The 20,629-nt window shown below is 37.1% G+C and overlaps 1 protein-coding gene and 2 long non-coding RNA genes across 5 annotated transcripts in view; 2 read left to right on the forward strand and 1 right to left on the reverse strand.

Moving 5' to 3' along the window:
• Positions 1–1,627, reverse strand: part of LOC309482140 — a 73,554-nt gene extending 71,927 nt beyond the window's left edge. Inside the window, exon 1 of the long non-coding RNA XR_014200223.1 lies at positions 402–1,627. This is a non-coding gene — a long non-coding RNA (uncharacterized lncRNA). The remainder of the gene's footprint in view (positions 1–401) is intronic.
• ppp2r5cb (protein phosphatase 2, regulatory subunit B', gamma b) overlaps positions 1–11,259 on the forward strand; it is a 41,052-nt gene extending 29,793 nt beyond the window's left edge. For 2 of the 3 annotated variants that reach the window (XM_082147222.1, XM_082147223.1), the window contains 5 exons: positions 1–122; positions 3,299–3,400; positions 4,555–4,627; positions 5,388–5,504; positions 8,763–11,259. The exon at positions 1–122 is cut by the window's left edge and continues 6 nt beyond it. In XM_082147222.1, coding sequence (XP_082003348.1) covers positions 1–122; positions 3,299–3,400; positions 4,555–4,627; positions 5,388–5,504; positions 8,763–8,897 — 549 coding nt within the window. In that variant the 3' untranslated portion in view covers positions 8,898–11,259. The remainder of the gene's footprint in view (positions 123–3,298; positions 3,401–4,554; positions 4,628–5,387; positions 5,505–8,762) is intronic. The other variant, XR_014200174.1, reaches the window with a different exon arrangement.
• A 1,574-nt stretch (positions 11,260–12,833) lies between these two features.
• On the forward strand, positions 12,834–18,063 carry LOC309482159. The gene is made up of 2 exons (XR_014200245.1): positions 12,834–13,292; positions 15,303–18,063. It is a non-coding gene; the product is annotated as an uncharacterized lncRNA (long non-coding RNA).
• Positions 18,064–20,629: the final 2,566 nt, after the last annotated feature.

Genomic DNA, 20,629 nt, shown 5'->3' on the forward strand with positions numbered 1-20,629 from the left:
GAGCGAGCTCTCTACTACTGGAACAACGAGTACATCATGAGTTTAATCAGTGACAACGCTGCGAGGATCCTCCCCATCATGTTCCCGTCGCTGTACCGAAACTCAAAAACCCACTGGAATAAGTGAGTCCCGCTGTTCACAAGTTCAGCTGCAGATACTGCTTATCTTGGTTAACTAGAACCGGTTATTGAGAATATTGACTAACATTGTAAAAATGAGTAACTCAAAGTCTCCCTGTAGTCAATCATTTTATCCCTTAAACCGAAATTACATATTTAAACGTTTTTCCTTAAAAAAAAAAAAAGTCTTCTTGAATGTAACTCGACACCCTTGCCTCATTTAGTATCCGCGGTTCTATGAATATGCAAATGAGCCCCGCCTCCACTCACTCACTCACTCACTCAGCTCAGAGATCCACTGGTTGACGATCACACGTTGATCTGATTGGTTACAAGGTAGATCAAAGAGTGAGGAAAATTAAAAACTACATATAAAAACTAAATTACGATATGGTAAAGAAGTGTGTGTATATATGCATAATGTAATGTATTTATATATGTGTGTGTGTATGTGTACATATACAGTGTGTATGTTTTAAATAAATACATTTTATTCTTTAAATTGATCAAAAGTGACAGTAAAGACGTTTATAATGTTACAAAACATTCAATTTCAAATAAATGCTGTTCTTTTGGACTTTCCATTCATCAAAGAATCCTGAAAAATAAAATGTATCACGGTTTCTACAAATATATGAACACGGATAATAATCAAAGCATCATATTAGAATGATTTCTAGGGCTGGGACAACGCGGCGAGGTCATCGATGACGTCGACGCAAAATATGCGCGTCGATTCGTCGACCTGTTTTCATTTCTCTAAAAAACGTTTGCCAATTACTTCACAGTGTGTACCTTATGATCGCTGATACGCGATGGCCGGACCATCATTCTATCCAACGGTATATAACCAATCCAGGGGTTTTCCTGCATTGAATTTTTTTTGGCGGCCGCCAAAGCCTTATTTGATCGGTGAGTGATGTAGAATAGAATGACTGACTGCGCTTGACAGGGCGCATATAAGTGCGAGAGAGAGCCCCGGCCGCGTGCGCGCACACTCACCGTCTTCAAACAACACGAGCGCTGTCTTGCTCTCTCTCTCTCCCTCGTGCATATTAATCAAAATCATTAGACACGATAGAAAAAGGGCGGAAGACCAAAGTTTCACGTGGAGCATTCTGAGATTTTTTTTCTCTTGAATTGCCGCGGAGTGTGAATTGTGGTAAAAAATAAACTGCCAGGATAATCACACAACGCTTGCCGTAGGCTACACGTCCACTAATGACACGTCCGATTCGCGAACTAATGACTCATTTGAACCGATTCACTTTAATGAATGGTTAAAACAACTGATCTGTCCAACACTGAACTCACGAGACGTCTGAATCGGTAACACTTTACAATAATGTTCCATTTATTAAATTCTAATTAAGTACTTTTTTTATTAGTTTTTTTTTTTTTTTTTGAAAAAGGTGAGTGGCAGAGTGTATTACTATACGTTGTTGTTATTTTTATGTGAATGAAGAATTAAAAGATGCACTTTTTTCAGTAAGCTAGGACTATGTGTTTTCAACAAATGTTCAATTATGTTGGTTCAGGAAGGACGTCATGACAGGCTGCTGGCTCCCACTGTTAATTTTTATTTATTTTTTGTTGGAAAAGCACTCTCTGTATTAGCTTAAAGCCCTCAAGTTTACATTGGTTACTGTATTCTTTCAATTGCTCTAAACAAGTATTTTGGGTGACCTTTTTATTTTTTTATTGAACGCTAGACATCAAGTTGTTGTTATTTTCATCTGAAAGAAGAACTTGTTTTCAGTAAGCTCGGCCCTATGTGTTCAGTAAGCTTGTTTCAGTAAGCTATGTGTTTTCAAGGCTTTAAGGTTTTATTGAATGCTACCTCTGACTAAGAATGCATTACTATGCACTTGTATAGTCTTTTATTTTGGAATTTTAAGAGCAATAAACATATATTGCAATGTTAAGGAATTCATGTTTTTTTCATTCAGATATGTAAATTAACATGTATAAATTGCTATTAGTCAATTAATGGGGATTGGGGAGATAATCGAATCGAAATGGAATCGGACTGGAAAAATGAATCGTTAGATTAATCGATGCATCGAAAAATAATCACTAGATTAATCGTTTAAAAAATAATCGTTTATCCCAGCCCTAATGATTTCTGAAGGATCATGTGACACTGAAGACTGGAGTAATGATGCTGAAAATTCAGCTTTGATCACAGCAATAAATTACACTACTATTTATTCACATAGAAAACAGCTGATTTACATTGATTGGAATAATATTTTCACAATTTTTACTGTATTTTTCATAGAATAAATGCAGCCTTGATGAGCAGAAGAGACATAAATATATAAATGTAAGCAATAAGGTACGAGAGGCTGTGCTGTATCGTGAATAAGTAACGGCTGAAGGGTGTCGTTAGGCACGAAGCGGAGTCATTCACGATCCAGCACTTGCCTCGAGTACCTTATTGCTTTTATAAAACGGTTGCCACACAATACAAATATTAAAGCCGAAAAATATTTATCTATGCAACTTTCATGAAGTAAAATCACTAAAAGCATTCCTTTCGCTGGAAAAAAAAAGTCCCTGACCGTAAACAGCAACAGAAGTTACATTATTTCGCCAATAGATGGTGGCAAAGACTGTCTCATTCAGTCAGTCGGTAGAGAAGACTTTTATATTGAAAAGACTCAAACTTGTTTTCACGGAGAAGGAAGACGCAACTGACAGATGACTAACGTTATAGGCACGGGAAAACCCCTTAACGGTTAACTGTTAAAAGGACAAGATATCGCAGCGGACATTCAAACGGATTATTTTATTATGAATATAGGACTGACCTGAAGGAAAATGCAATGTCTACTGTGAATGCAGGTAACTTTACACTCGCGTTCTCGATCTCTCACAATACTCCACTATAGCTTCAATGAACAATATCAATGAGATCACACATGTGTTTAAGTTGCTAAGAGTGGTTGCTAGGGGTGTTGTAGTGATACATAGAACCATTGGGTGAAGCGGTCATAGCCGTGTTTTATCGTGAATAAAGCACAGCTATTGACCAATCAGAATCAAGGATTGGAACTAACCGTTGTCAGTTTTACTTTAAAAGTGACTGTCCATCTACAGTGTTCAGCTTGTTTGATGAAGAGTTTCTGATGTTTTCATATGATGAATAAACTGCAGTTCCTCTTGCTGTTCTTCAGGACGATCCACGGGCTGATCTATAACGCTCTGAAGCTGTTTATGGAGATGAATCAGAAGCTTTTTGATGACTGTACACAGCAGTTCAGAGCAGAAAAAAACAAGTAGGAAACACTTCCACACACTCACTCGGACTTTCACACACTCACTCGGACTTTCACAGACTCACTCAGACTTTTAAACACTCATTCAGACTTTCACAGACTCACTCAGACTTTCACAGACTCACTCAGACTTTTACACACTCACTCAGACACTCACTCAGACTTTCACAGACTCACTCAGACTTTCACAGACTCACTCAGACTTTCACAGACTCACTCAGACTTTCACAGACACACTCAGACTTTTACACACTCACTCTGACTTTCACAGACTCACTCAGACTTTCACAGACTCACTCAGACTTTTACACACTCACTCAGACACTCACTCAGACTTTCACAGACTCACTCAGACTTTCACAGACTCACTCAGACTTTCACACACTCACTCAGACTTTTACACGCTCACTCAGACTTTCACAGACTCACTCAGACTTTCACAGACTCACTCAGACTTTCACTCAGACTTTGACACTCTCACTCAGACTTTCACACACTCACTCAGACTTTTACACGCTCACTCAGACTTTCACAGACTCACTCAGACTTTTACACACTCACTCAGACTTTCACAGACTCACTCAGACTTTTACACACTCACCCAGACTTTCACAGACTCACTCAGACTTTTACACTCACTCAGACTTTCACAGACTCACTCAGACTTTTACACACATACACCAGACGTTCACAGACTCACTCAGACTTTTACACACTCACTCAGACTTTCACAGACTCACTCAGACTTTCACTCAGACTTTGACACTCTCACTCAGACTTTGACACTCTCACTCAGACTTTCACACTCTCACTCAGACTTTCACTCACTCACTCAGACTTTTACACTCACTCAGACTTTCACAGACTCGCTCAGATTTTCACAGACTCACTCAGACTTTTACACACTCACTCAGACTTTTACACGCTCACTCAGACTTTCACAGACTTTCACTCAGACTTTCACAGACTCGCTCAGATTTTCACAGACTCACTCGGACTTTCACACACTCACTCAAACTTTTACACGCTCACTCAGACTTTTACACGCTCACTCAGACTTTTACACGCTCACTCAGACTTTCACAGACTCACTCAGACTTTCACAGACTCGCCTGCTGATGCGTCTAAACTTTTCCTTTCTCTGTGAAAACTAGAGAAAAGGCGAAGTGGAAAGAGCGGGAGGAGGCGTGGATAAAGATAGAGAATCTCGCCAAATCAAACCCACAGGTAAACGGATCTGATACTCGTGTGGGAATGAAGAACTCAGATCTGAGTCAGTCCCTTAAAATAGACATTTTAATTGCATTTCAGTCATTAATTTCATAAATGTAACATGCATATATTCCAGCTTCAGTTTCAGCATCTGGTGACACAGTTAATTACCACTTGAAAATCATTCATCAGTTCATAATGTGCATTTTTAGTGTATTTTTGTGGTAATTAGCAACATATGACACGTGTTAACTGACTTAAGATTAAGGCTGGGAATCGAAAATCGAATACTTGAGGTCAGGAATCGGATACTTGTTATAAAATAAAAAATTTGATTCCTCTTATCGATTTCTTTAAATCATTGAAGTGCGAAAAAATGTGTATCAGTGTATTGGATTCGTGCAGCTCTTAAAGTGACAGCAGCCTAATATTCCTAATATAACATAATATATATGCCGTCTCTAAAATAACACTAATAAAAAATTTGGTTCATGATATTCAGCTACAGTTAAATGTTTTGCAATAAAACTAAATGTGAATGATATCTAAGTTTTTTTCTTTTTTTCTTTTCTTTTCTTATTGTAATAGAAATGAGAAGAATAAGAATCAATAAGCAAAATCAGAATTGGAATCATTAAAATTCAAACAATACCCAAGCCTACACTATTGGACACAGTATTGTCATAACTAATAATATGCATTTGTCTTTATTAGTTCTTTTTTGAAATAATTGTAATTGTAATTATATAATATATAATGACTGTTTCTGCTTTAGTTTCTCATGTACATCGACTCCTCGAGTCTCAGCAGTCCGGTGGATATGGAGACGGACGGGCCGATGATTGATGATGTCATGATGCTAAAGAAGACCGTAGAAGAAGAAGCCACTCCGGTAAAAGCCCAGGGTTTATTTAATCAAAAATACAGTAAAAACAGTGAAATATTATTCTAATGTAAATCATCTGTTTTCTATGTGAATATATAGTAAAGTGTAATTTATTCCTGTGATCAAAGCTGAATTTTCAGCATCATTACTCCAGTCTTCAGTGTCACATGATCCTTCACAAATCACTCTAATATGATGGTTTGATGCTCAAGAAATATTTATGATTATTATTAATGAAAACAGTTATTTACATTTTTATTTCAGGATTCTTTGATGAATAGAAAATTCAAAAGAACAACATTTATTTGAAATAGAATATTTTGTAATATGGCAGTGGACCATCCTTGCCTAATTCTGTAGGATTAAATTAATTGGTTAATGATGAACAAGTATTTTGTGTCGAGAATTTCATATTCTAATTTAAAGTCAACATGAGATCAAATTGACTATTTATATGCGAGCAATTCATTCTGAAGTCGTCACATTTATTTCTACAGCGCTTAATAAAATACAGATTGTTTGAAAGCAGCTTCACAGTGATAAACAGAAAATTATAAACTTTTTTTTCCCCTCCACCTCTGCTTTTGAAATGACTTTTCTGCTTAAACAAGGCAGAACGGGGAGTGAACATGTTTACAGATAACAATGGTCCTACATAGTTTGCAAGTGAATATTCTGTTTCACTCAGAAATTGACTTACTCTATTAAAATGCATTTATAATTTCCTCAATTCAAGATAAGGGGCAAAAATTCCTCTGTATGTCTTTTACATTTGTCATTTTAATATAGTTAATCATTATCACACAAAGAGTGCTGTTTTTTCCCTCCAAATATCAGCATGATTACAAATGTGATTTTGATTTTCAATAAACAAGAAGTTAATATTAAGTGACGTACATGTTAGACACAGTATTGCCTGTTTTACACACAGCGGTGTTTCGATACTGAATGAACGAATCGGTTGAATGAATGATTCAATGACTCACTCATTAAGACTAGAGGTCGACCGATATGGGTTTTTTCAGGCCGATGCCGATCTTTTGAAATCCGGGTCGGCCGATTAATGCTGCCGATTTATTTTGGCCGATATTTGGTCGATTATGTGCTTGTTTTTAACCTCTATTTGAAAGATAAAATATAACACAAATAATTACTTAAAGGGATAGTTCGCCCAAAAATGATATTTAAGCCATGATTTACTCACCCTCAAGCCGTTCGAGATGCATATGTCAATCTTTTTTCAGACGAACACATTTTCAGTTATTTTAGAAAATGTCTTAGATCTTTCAGTGGTTATAATGTGAGGCAATGGGGTCCAGCTGCTTCAAGTCCGAGAATGTGCATGCATCCTTCACAAAAATAATCCACCCGGCTCCAGGGGGATAAACGAAGGCCTTCCGAGGGTAATCCTTGCGGTTTTGTCGTAAAAATGTACATATTTAAAACTTTATAAACGAAAATAACTGGCTTCCGGTGGCGGTTGGTGCGCGTTCATGGAGATGGATGCTGGCGTATGACGTAGGACGTAGCGTAGGAAGCGTCGTGACGTAGAACGAACGTAGAGTTTTGTTTTGCTCTGCTCTCTGGCTGCGCTGTCACGTTCGTTCTACGTCACGACGCTTCCTACGCTACGTCCTACGTCATACGCCAGCATCCATCTCCATGAACGCGCACCAACCACCACCGGAAGCCAGTTATTTTCGTTTATAAAGTTTTAAATATGTACATTTTTACGACAAAACCGCACGGATTACCCTCGGAAGGCCTTCCGCACACACACACACACACACACACACACACACACACAAATATAAGTAAACACTTTGCGACTTTAAACACACGCGACTTTACGATCGCGCCCGCACCCGCGCCCCTCTCTCCCTCTCCCGAGTCTCCCTCTCCCTCTCCCACACACCATATTCCAGCAATGCAATCTTTACATCGCAGCCTGCTTCAGAGCTAAAGCGGGGCTACTGATTAGGTGTCCCCAAAGAACCCGCGTATCTAACAGTAGTTCCGCATTACATGAATTACGGTAATTTGCACGCGAGTTTTATTTATTTTTATACCATGTATTCTCCGTGTAAATTTATACACCGAACCGTGACGCCCGTACCGTTTCGGTTCAATACGAATACGTACTGTTCCACCCCTAGTCTACAGTGAAATACAGTCACACATTACACTGTTTGGCCAGCATTTTAACCGTGTTTAATCCAGCTACTAGTATGCTAAAGTTAACAGCTGACTAGCGTCACGTTTCTAACGTCCGTTTTCAGAGCATCCAAGAGAAGCACAGGCATAACAGTAGCACCGAAATGAAGCACAGAAATCCGCATTGATATTCGGTCTGGTAAATAACGGTTGTTAAGGCACCAATGCCGTATTAGCACCGGGTCTGTCTGTAGCTACCCAACCCTAGCGACGACGCTAGCAAAGCAAAGCCAGCCCTTCACTAACCTATGGTCACTTTTTTATTACTTATTTCTCTGCATTGAGTGACAACCCTCTCAAATATAAGACACACAAAACAGAACAAATAAAAGTATCAGATTCTCTGTTTGTAATTGCAAAATTCTTGCTTACTTATTTTGACATGATAGCAACCCTTCTGCTGTGCTAATGCAACCTCAACTACGCTATCAATATCCAAAGTAGCCTAACGTCATGTCGCCTATTCATATTTTTTCTCGAAGTTGGCAGTAACATATCAAAAGGTTTTAATTAAATATAAAGGAGTTTTCTCCATGGAACTTAGCTCCTTCCTTAGGCACTGGATGAGGTCTGCTCACTCTGCTGGAGAATCACTCTAGGCGCAGCGTGCGCCGAACACGTGTTCCACAACAACAACAACACTAGGCTGCCCACAGATGCGCCCGCCTAATAATCGGCTTGATATACTAGATATTGGCCGATGCCGATTATGTTAAAAAATGCTAAAAATCGGCCGATTAATCATCCGACCGATTAATCGGTCGACCCCTAATTAAGACTCAATCAGCCGTTTGAATGAATCGGTTGAAAAATGTCTTATTTATATATAAAATATTTGTATGTGTATATAAAATAAATATTTCTTAAATATATACATGCATATGTGTGTGTATTTATATATATATATATACAAATTAATTCTACACAGTGCATTAAAAAGTCTTAAATTGAGCTTGTTTGAGTCTTTTGAGCTTGTTTCTATCTGTAGACACCCTGAGTTTAGTTGAGTAAAAGCGTGGTTTGATGTTGTGTGTGTGTGTGTGTGCTCAGCTCCAGCGAGACCAGCGTAAGGAACGGCCCCTGATGCGGCGCAAGTCTGAGCTTCCGCAGGACTCCTGCATGATGAAGGCCTTGGAGACGCACCGGCGCGCAGAGGACATGATCGGCCCTCAGGAGCCCCACTAGAGGACCAGAACCAAACCCAGTCTCGACCCGACGGCAGCGCGCAGGGCGGTGTGGCCCCGGTGTGACACACACACACACACACTCACTCACACACACAAACAGCCAGATCTGCCCTCCAGAAGCATCGCACCGGAGACCGTCCTCCACCCAGACCCTCTCCAGTCCTGTCTCTTTCGGCTTTCCTTCGTTCGTATGTTCGTTCGTTCTTTCGTATTGACGTTCGTTCGTATTGACGTTCGTTCGTATGTACATGCATTCGTTCGTTCGTTTGTTTGTATGTACATGCATGCGTTCGTTCGTTCGTACATACATTCGTACATGCGTTCGTTCGTACATGCGTGCGTTCGTTCGTTTGTTCGTATGTGCGTATGTTCGTTCGTTCGTATTGACGTTCGTTCGTATGTACATGCGTTCGTTCGTACATACATTCGTACATGCGTCCGTTCGTACGTACATGCGTGCGTTTGTTTGTTCGTATATCCGTTCGTTCGTTTGTATGTACATGCGTTCGTTCGTACATACGTTCGTACATGCGTTCGTTCGTATGTTGGTTTCTTCTTTTAAGCTGTTGCGTGCCTGCACCGACTGGAAAAGCAGGCAAGAGCACTTGAACCGCGACTGCATTCGGAGCGAGCAAACGATTCTCAGGTTGTTCGGAGGCCGAGAGAGCAGCGCTGCTTTTGTCTCGCTTTCTTTCGCCGTCTTTCATTGTGTGACGGTTCTTTGGCAATGAAGAGAACTCGCTCCTTCCGTTCTTTTTATTTTGTCCTGAAACTTGGCAATAAGTTCGTCCAGGGAGATTTTGGTTGTTCAAACAATGGTGAACGGCCTTATGTCGGTCAATCTCGTCCTCCAATCTTCGCTTTTTAACAGGCAATATTAAACGTTAACGTTTTCTGTGCGTTTTATTTTTTAATCGACCAAGCCTTCATTTGCATAGTGCCTTTTTAGATAAAGGAAACCTTCTTTTATTTCTTTTAGCCTGAAATTTGCTACTTTGGCTTCACACACACATGCATTTTGCCCAACAAAAGTCAGAAAACCTTTCCTGATAAACTTGAAGGACTTCACGGATCCTCTCTGAACCATTGTTTGAACTTCCGCTTGGTTTGGCCTGGTTGAGCTGCGGTGCGGTTCTCTGTCTGCGGTTTCCCCCGTACGTACGTGACGTGATTTTAAGACGCTTGCAGGTTTTTTTATATCCTCGGCCCCTCGTGAGCTTGATGATGTTCCATTTGAATGTGCAGATTTAAATAGATATAGATAAATGTATTATTTTTTTCTGTCTCCCAACTTTTTTCTGTTTTTAATTTAAATGCCTCCCTCTAATCTTTTGGCTGTAGTGCTAGAAACTGTGGAAGCCGCCACAGAATAACAAATTAAAAAGATAATTGCGACTTTTTATCTTTCAATTCTGACTTTATAACACGCAATTCTAATTTTATTATCTCCCAATTATGTGTTATAAAGTCAGAATTGTGAGATTAAAGTCAAAATTGCGAGATATAAAGTCAGAATTGCGTTTTATAAAGTCAGAATTGTGAGATATAAAGTCAGAATTGTGAGATATAAAGTCAGAATTGCGAGATCTAAAGTCAGAATTGCGAGATATAAAGTCAGAATTGCGAGATATAAAGTCAGAATTGCAAGATTAAAGTCAGAATTGAGAGATATACACTCGAAATTGCATGTTTATGTCTCTCAATTCTGACTTTATATCTCGCAATTCTGAATTTATATCTCGCAATTATGACTTTATATCTCGCAATTATGTGTGTTAAAGTCGGAATTGAATTATCTTTAAAATGTTATTCTGTGGCGGAAACAAGCTTCCATAGGAAACTAAGAACATGCACAGCCTCTGAAAGATTGTTTCTCCTCCGGTGTCGAGAGCGTAACTGGAAGCTTTTATTGTGGTGAATTTCACTTTCCGTTTCATTTCATGAGAGAAAAATACAACTGCGAAGTGTCCTTTCGTGCGCGTCCCTCTTCTAAATGGCTTCATCTGATATTGTACATATTATGTACTGTTATGATCCATCTATTATTGAATGGTAGATCTCTTATTTTGTACAAATTTTCTTGTGTACAGATGAAAACCGTTATTAGCCACTTGCAGACAGTTGGTATTTGACAGACTTCTGTAACTGCGTTAGAAATCTTGTAGAAGTTCATTTCTAATGTTTTTTATTTTATTTTTATTTTTACTATTTGTAATTGAGATCTTTTTCTGTCTCTGCATTCAGCTGTCTGATGAGATCATCATAAAATAGCCTTCATATGTGCTTTTCTCCAAATCTCAAGTGGTATATGTCTATATACAGGAAATAAAGAAAACGTGTTTTATATTTTCATCTTAGAAGAGCGATGTTCGTTGTCTTCTGTTGAGTGTGTGTGTGTGTGTGTGTGTGTGTGTTTGTGTTGGCTTGGGCTGTTATGTTTTACCACTGAAGAAGCTTTGGAAGAATATCTTTAGATATTATCACTTTTATGTCGATTGCAGGCTTTAGATTTTCATTTACTCCAGTGTCAGAGTGCATTAATGACACATCACTTTATAGAAGCCCCACTGAAAATAAAAGTGGGTGGTGAACATTTAATTAATTTACATAAATGTTTTGAACATTTCAGTGGTGATTCTAATGGGAACTTAAATGCGCTTAATTGACGTAAACATTTTACAATTCAAAAAATCTTCCTTCTCATAACATAACAGGCTTTTTTTAATTTGATAAAATGTATTATTTTAATTTCAAAGTCAAGGATTTTGTGTGATCCACCCTTTAATTAAGATCATTATTTAGTGTTTTCAAGCAATACAAACCAGGGTTATTATAGTTAAAGGTATAGTGGAGGGTTTTCTTTTTCCGGGTGGATCATCAAGACTATTGGTCCTCCTAGTTGTCAATCATTCTGGTGATATGTTTACGTAAGGCCGTCGTACGTGCTCGTCCTTTCTGCGCATGCGCACTCTCAGGTGTATATATGAGTTATGGTTTCAGCCATTCATTGAAGCTCGCCGTTCTCACCGGGTTTTTTCTAAATGTCTGAGGGTCGCAAGAGAAAAAGTATCTACGAATTGTATGACAAGAAGAGAAAGGCCTCTGAAGAAAGAAACAAGACCAGAGTGTTTTTGGGAGAATATTTCACTCGCTGGCGTGCGCTAAAAGCTAAAAGCACAGGTTGGGCTTCACACTGATGCCTCAGTCGCGAAGTTTCTACTCGACAGGTAAAGTTTGGCATGCTATCTGGAGAAATCCATTTATAATCACTGCTAGTAAAAGTTAATGTAAGCTATGATTAGCGATGCTAGCGTTTAATAGGCGTTCCCTCTCGGGAGCAGGGAGAGTGTTGCGCATGTGCATTTTTTCAAAAAGTGGAGAGGGCGGTTCTTTTCTAAAATTCGGGAAAATCCTCCGCTAATCCTTTAACACTAACTAAAACCATAAAAAAAATAAAAATAAAAATTTTTGTTACTTGAAATAAAATAAATGTTAACTGAAATAAATATATTCATTTATGTACTAAAATAACCAAAACTGAAATGAACTACATACAAATTAATACATTAAACAACTAATAAAAAATTACAAAAACACAACATAGTAAAAATTCCTGAAGTGTGAAAAAGTATTTAAACAAAAACATTCAGAAAATGTATTAAAGTAGTATCTCAATGATGATCAAATATCATTGATGTAAAGTCATATTTATAGTCTATATGTGTGTATATATATAGTGTTTTCCTCCTGCTGTCAATCATTCTTAAAGTTCACCAAAAAATGAACATGAGATGTTCCTCAGGCGCCAAATCTTTATTACATTTTTGGGTGAACTGTTCCTTTAAATGACTAAATACTTTTGTTGTTGTTGTTGTTGGTCACCTTAAAAAAAATAATAATAAAAAAATTAGTCGGGAACAATTAAAAATTATTTTTCTTTACGTTATTAATATTTCCATGTAACTTTCAAGTTTTAATTTCTTATAATGGAAAATGTTGGGGTTTTCAAAACTGCTAAAAAGAAGCTTCAACAACATTGTCTTCAGCTAAAAAATAATAATAATAAAAACCTATTTCTCCTCATGATAAATGCGTCCCTTCAGAGGCTCCGACTGAGAGGAAGGAAAGGTTTGTGCGGAAGGAAGCCGACAAGTAAATGTCAAACATTTGCATTTGTAGAATTAAGTTTGTACGTTTAATTCCTTGTAATGTACAATTTTGGGGTTTTCGAACCGCTGAAAGAAGCTTCAACTCAAACATCTGAACAGAAGGAAAAGAGGGAATAGAAGCTCGGAAGAATCCCAGGGAAAAGGACAGAAATCTTCGACTGGAAGAAGTGAATCCCAGTGAAGAATCCGGTCCAAGAGCGAGACGTTCGTCTTCAGAGACACAGGTGAAGCATCCCTGCATCAGTGGGAATACTGTACTGTTCATTACTGTACTGTTCATTACTGTACTGTTCATTACTGTACTGTTCATTACTGTACTGTTCATTACTGTACTGTTCATTACTTTACTGTACTGTTCATTACTTTACTGTACTGTTCATTACTGTACTGTTCATTACTGTACTGTTCATTACTGTACTGTACTGTTCATTACTGTACTGTACTGTTCATTACTGTACTGTACTGTTCATTACTGTACTGTTCATTACTGTACTGTTCATTACTGTACTGTACTGTTCATTACTGTACTGTTCATTACTTTACTGTTCATTACTGTACTGTTCATTACTGTACTGTACTGTTCATTACTGTACTGTTCATTACTGTACTGTTCATTACTGTACTGTTCATTACTTTACTGTACTGTTCATTACTGTACTGTTCATTACTGTACTGTACTGTTCATTACTGTACTGTACTGTTCATTACTGTACCGTACTGTTCATTACTGTACTGTTCATTACTGTACTGTTCATTACTGTACTGTTCATTACTGTACTGTTCATTACTGTACTGTTCATTACTTTACTGTTCATTACTGTACTGTTTATTACTGTACTGTTCATTACTGTACTGTTCATTACTGTACTGTTCATTACTGTACTGTTCATTACTGTACTGTTCATTACTGTACTGTTCATTACTGTACTGTTCATTACTGTACTGTACTGTTCATTACTGTACTGTTCATTACTGTACTGTTCATTACTGTACTGTTCATTACTTTACTGTACTGTTCATTACTGTACTGTTCATTACTGTACTGTTCATTACTGTACTGTACTGTTCATTACTGTACCGTACTGTTCATTACTGTACTGTTCATTACTGTACTGTTCATTACTGTACTGTTCATTACTGTACTGTTCATTACTGTACTGTTCATTACTGTACTGTTCATTACTGTACTGTTCATTACTGTACTGTTCATTACTGTACTGTTCATTACTGTACTGTTCTGTTCATTACTGTACTGTTCATTACTGTACTGTTCATTACTGTACTGTTCATTACTGTACTGTTCATTACTGTACTGTACTGTTCATTACTGTACTGTACTGTTCATTACTGTACTGTTCATTACTGTACTGTTCATTACTTTACTGTACTGTTCATTACTTTACTGTACTGTTCATTACTGTACTGTTCATTACTGTACTGTTCATTACTGTACTGTACTGTTCATTACTGTACTGTACTGTTCATTACTGTACTGTACTGTTCATTACTGTACCGTACTGTTCATTACTGTACTGTTCATTACTGTACTGTTCATTACTGTACTGTTCATTACTGTACTGTTCATTACTGTACTGTTCTGTTCATTACTGTACTGTTCATTACTGTACCGTTCATTACTGTACTGTTCATTACTGTACTGTTCATTACTGTACTGTACTGTTCATTACTGTACTGTTCGTTACTGTACTGTTCATTATTACATGGCTTGGTTGAATTGTAATGTAGAATGCGGTGTGTTATATCTTGATAACCGCTGCGAAATATAATGCACCGTTGCTATGAGAAACAGAGCGTTGCTATGAGAAACAGAGCGTTGCTGTGAGAAACAGAGCGTTGCTATGAGAAACAGAGCGTTGCTGTGAGAAACAGCGTTGCTGTGAGAAACAGAGCGTTGCTATGAGAAACAGAGCGTTGCTATGGACGCAGGATTCTAACCGTAGAGACGGAACGGACTATTTTCTTTAGCGGAAGCAATACAATCGTTTTTAAATCAAACTCCTTTTTAAAACAATATTTTGTGTCAAATCATTGAATTTATTTGGTAGGTAGCCATGTAATAAGCGGGATAATGTTTATCGAGGCTGTTGTTATAGCGAATAATAACCCCTTCAGGCTCCGCTTCGCGTCAGGGTCGCGCCTGTCCGGGTATTCGCTATAACAACCGCCTCGTCTACATTATCCCTCACATAATAACTGTCCTGTTATTATTTCAGGAATGATCTACTGTCTCCGCTCGGATAACGAGATCAAACACACTGTTCTGACGGATGGCGATTAATCAAACGCTAATCGAGGCGTACAAGCGAGACATCCAGATTTATTTCTGCATTAAATTATGACATTGTTTAAATTAATAAATTTTTCGCTAACTGTGATTTTGTATATGTACATTTCTGAAATGCATAACTTAGACAGTTTCCTCTGATGACAGATCACTGTAAACTGTAATGATTGTGGACTCGTGTATTGTCTGTAAAGCTGCTGTGAAACTGTGTTGTGAAGGCGCTGTACAGATAACTGAGAGTCGAGTTGAACAGGATGAATGAAAGGGTTTTGTTAAACGTGAGGATAAAAGGTTTGATTGTGGATAAAACTCAATATGTGTTTGATGCGCGATATACAGTCAAACCAACAAATTATTCAGACACCAGATATCATTTTTGATGTTTTTCACTAGTGTGATCAGGACACTATAGTTAATTTATGCAAGTGAGGAGAGCAAGATAAAGTAAACTGTGACATATTATACCCAAATATTCTTCATACAGTGACTAACAGTAACATTAATACACATTTGGGAGCAGAAATGATTGGGACACTTTGAGCTGATCATGTTTTGCTGAAGTGTTTTGTCTTTAATTGCTAATGCTCTTTTTACACACAGACTGAACAAAATGAAGCATTGCTTGGTGATTGGTTGAGCTAAACTGGTATTATCTAATTGTGTAGTTAAATTTAACAGCTGACAGATATTCAACATAATTCATGTGTGAGACAGTCTAACAGAAGGACGGACAAAACCAGTCAAATATCAACTGAGTTCTGCTCATATTTTATCACCATTCTCTAAACTATAGTGAATAAACTGTGATAATGTGAGAAGTGTTGATGTCTGAATACATGTGTGTTTGACTGTATAAACCAAAGGAAACAAGATAAAGGGTTTTTAGGTGTTTTTCGCATAATTCAAAGAGTCCACAGTCGATCTAATAATACAGAACGGAAAAGTGAAGAATTTGTACATATTTTGCTCATAATAACTTGCAGACGCAGTTCTTCAGTGTGCCGGTAGATGGAGCCAGAGTCCTCGAGACTGCAGGAACCCGGACACGATCAGATACACATTCACGCTAACACTGTACAATAAGCTTCATTAGTTAGTGTATTAACTAACATGAACTAACAGTGAGCTATACAGTATTTATGAATCTTTGTTCGTGTTAGTTCACAGTGCATTAATGTTCACAAATACAACCTTTGATTTTAATAACGTATTAGTAAATGTTGAAATTAATATTAACTAGGATTAATAAATGCTGTAGAAGTATTGTTCATTCTTAGTTCATGTTCACTAATGAACCTTACTGTAAAGTGTAACCTGAACACTCTTAAAAATAAAGGTTCTTAATGGCATTAATGGTTCCATGAAAAACCTTTAACATTCATGAAACATTTCTATGAAAAAAGAAGTTTGTTTAGGGTTTTTTAAATGCTCTTCACACTAAGAAAAAATGGTTATTTTAAGACATTTAAAGACATTTTTTTTTTCTTCTATGGCATTGCAAGCTTTATTTTTAAGAGTGAATAGGAAACCAAACCAAAACACCAAGATCAAATTTACCCAGACGACCACTCGCCGTGAGGACGAACCGATCGATTCAGGAACATTCAGTTTACTTTTTAGCACTTGATGTCCAATATAAAGTATGGATCCAGAAGAAAAACCAGACGAGAATCACTCGATATAAGCAAGACTTCCTTTAAAAACTGTGATCAATACTATAAATCACGTTTAATCGCGAGTTGGGAACCACAAGCAAGTTACATTGCAAAGGAAATCTAAGGACTGAAAAGTTTTATTTGTTTGACTAATGCACAAGATAGATTTTTTATTGATTAATTTGTGTGTTTGTTTATTTAGTCTTAAAGTCCCCCTGTAGTCCATCATTTAATCCCGTAAAACTATTATTGATCTCCAAAATGACATATTTAAATGTTTTTTCCTTTCTTCATGCCTTAAAATATCTTGAATGTAACTCGACACCCTTTCCTCATTTAGTATGCGCGGTTCTATGAATATGCAAATGAGCCCCGCCTCCACTCACTCACTCAGCTCAGAGATCCACTGGTTGACGATCACACGTTGATCTGATTGGTTACAAGGTAGTTTGTGACGTCAGAAACACCAGCGATTTCAAAGCGTGTGTTTGAGACTGTCTTTGGTTCACTGCAGTTTTAAGGAGGAAATACTCAGCAATGCTGTCGACTTATGAACTTACACATGGTTTGTCTTAAAGTGTATTAAACAGACCACATAGACACATAAACTACATTAAAAGCTTGATCTTGAGTTTGTCTTAAAGCGAAACACTGAGTGTCTCAGATCCCCTTACCAGTCGAGGTTCCTGACAGGATCTCTCACTACTTCACATTCATTAGTTTCCACACATAACTACACAACTTATTAATATAATAATTCCTATATCATCTCTAGCTCACGTTAACATTCACGATTCATAACCATCGTCCTTGAAGTGAAATCTTACATGAAGCTATTAAATATAATTCTGTTCAGTTGCTTAGACCTTTTTCAAAGTATGTAATGTCTCACTACATTTACTAAACCCTGATAAATCTCTAGTGCATTATTTCCTTTCCTGTAAGTCTTTATTCATCTTTCTTTTGTTACTCATGTGCTTTTACATTTTCGCCCCGGCACAATAAAACAGAAGTTTGATCTTCACGTTAAAATGTCATTGATTGCCATTAATTCTGTCAGGAATAAACTCAAATTTAAATACTTTCATTCTATTGCAGCTGTTATGGTGCAGTTTTGGTATTTTGGCCCTTATTATAGGATGGATGGATGGATGGATGGATGGATAGATAGATAGATAGATAGATAGATAGATAGATAGATAGATAGATAGATAGATAGATAGATAGATAGATAGATAGATAGATAGATAGATAGATAGATAGATGGACTCACAAGTGCACATCATCTCTGCTTAGTAAATGTCTTTTGAAACAGTTACAATTGTAGTGTTTAGTTTGTAAATTTAGTTTTGTAATGTGCAATTTTGGGGTTTTCAATCTGCTCTGAAAATAGGTTCTACAACATTGTTCAGATTTAAAAAAAAAAGGGAGATCTCTACTCATTAAAATAAACTTAAAAAATGTAATTGCAAAACAAAACAAAAATGAACATGAAGGTGTGCAATTCAGGGTTAATATTGATAACTAAAAAAAAATAATAATAAAAAAATAAAAACATTTTCATTACTTGAAATAGAATATTAAAGACTTAAACATTTTATTTAAGCTAGCTGCCAAAGGCCACATTTATTATTGTTTATTTGAGGTTGAAATACTAAAATAGCTCAAACTATACAGACATTTTAATAAACTAAAACAAATAGAAATTACAAAACAGTTAAAATAAAAAAAAAAAAATAAACAATTAAAATGAAAATAAATAAAATCTAATTCAAATTTGAGCAAAAACTACTGTACGTAGTCAGTGATAGTTAACACTTGTGCAAATATTAATTCATATTTATATATCAATGATACTAAAATAACACTGGGGAAAATGATGACAACTTGAATTTCGTGGGAGAAAAAATAATCACATAAGATAATATGGAGGAAATGACCGTTTGAATTCCTTTGGATAAGAATCATCACAATGGGATGACAACAAACATCAGAATCCTGTCTGACCAATCAGATTCAGGTGAGATCAACCAACATATATGTTGAACATTTGTCACTCTAAAAAATACTGGGTTGTTTTAACACAATTTTGGGTCAAATATGGATAAACCCAAACACTGGGTTAAAAATGTAATTTAAAAATGTAACCCAGCCATTGTGTTTGTCCATATTTGACCCAAAGTTGGGTTGAAGCAACCCAGCATGTTTTAGAGAGAGAGAGAGTGTGTGTGTGTGTGTGTGTGTGTGTGTGTGTGTGTGTGTGTGTGTGTGTGTGTGTGTGTGTGTGTGTGTGTGTGTGTGTGTGTGTGTGTGTGTGTGTGTGTGTGTGTGTGTGTGTAACGACTCGTTCTCCATCTCAGAGTCTCATTTTCCCTGTTTCTCCCATCTCTCGTTGGGAGAGAGACATCATCCCACGGGAAGAGACACGAACACAAAGCCTCGAGTCTCTGTGTGTCTGGGGTTCAGTCTCTGTGTGACCCAGACCTGCATCAGAGAGCCTGTATCTCAGTCAGAAGAGCTTATCTTGACCTACTTTCGGCTTGATGCTTATGCCATGGCTTTTAGATGTGCTTATTTGGACCTTGACACTAACACTGGGTCATCTGAGGTGAACTGAGAAACGTGACCGCGAGTGGAAAAACCTGCAGCTCTCCATGACTCATGAAGTGGTGCCAAAAAAAAGGATGCACAATTAAGTGGCGTGTCATCGCTCAACACACATTAGCGTTTATGCTTCTTTTGCTTGTCATAAAAGGCAGAAGGCACCAGCGTTTCTGTGTATAAATGCCTGGAGGAAAGACAAAATACTCCTGTCATGACGAGTCACTGAGTGTTTGGCATGGTAATGGATATGACAATGTTGATATGTTTGTTCTTGGCAGAATAGATCTGCTACGCTGCTGCTGATGATGATGATGATGATGATTTTTTTTCTTCCCCAAAACAAAACAAAAATCAAACAAACAAATAAAATGAATCTTTTCACTTCAAAACTAAAAATATCATTTAAAAAAAAAAAAAAAAAAAACTATCAAACAAACATATAAAACAGACAAAAATTTATTATTGTTGCTGTTATTTTAACTTCAAAACTAATCATATCCTTCTCAGTCTTTTTTAAAACAAAACATAACAAAAAATAATAAAACAAAACAATCAAACAAACGTAAAATAGACAAAAATGTATTATTGTTGTTGTTTCTTTTCACTTCAAAACTAAAAATAACATTCCGTTTTTTTTTAAATGAAATAAAACAAAACCAAACTCAAATAAAAGTAATTATTGTTGCTGTTTCTTTTTTCTTAAACTAAAATTAAACATTCCTTTTTTTTTCTTTTTTTTTTTTTTTTTTCTGCGGTTGATTGTTGCTGCTATCAGTGCGGGACTTGCCAATACACACACAAACACACACACACAAACACACACACACACACACACACACACACACACACACACACACACACACACGCTGTGAGCAAGCCAGACATGCTCCTGCTGTTCAATACAACAGCTCTACACAGGTGGAGCTGGGGAGGTGGAGCTGGGGAAGGTGGAGCTGGGGGAGGTGGAGCTGGGGAAGGTGGAGCTGGGGGAGGTGGA

This window comes from Leuciscus leuciscus (assembly GCF_965113295.1).
Source record: "Leuciscus leuciscus genome assembly, chromosome: 19".
Classification (NCBI taxonomy): Eukaryota; Metazoa; Chordata; class Actinopteri; order Cypriniformes; family Leuciscidae; genus Leuciscus; species Leuciscus leuciscus.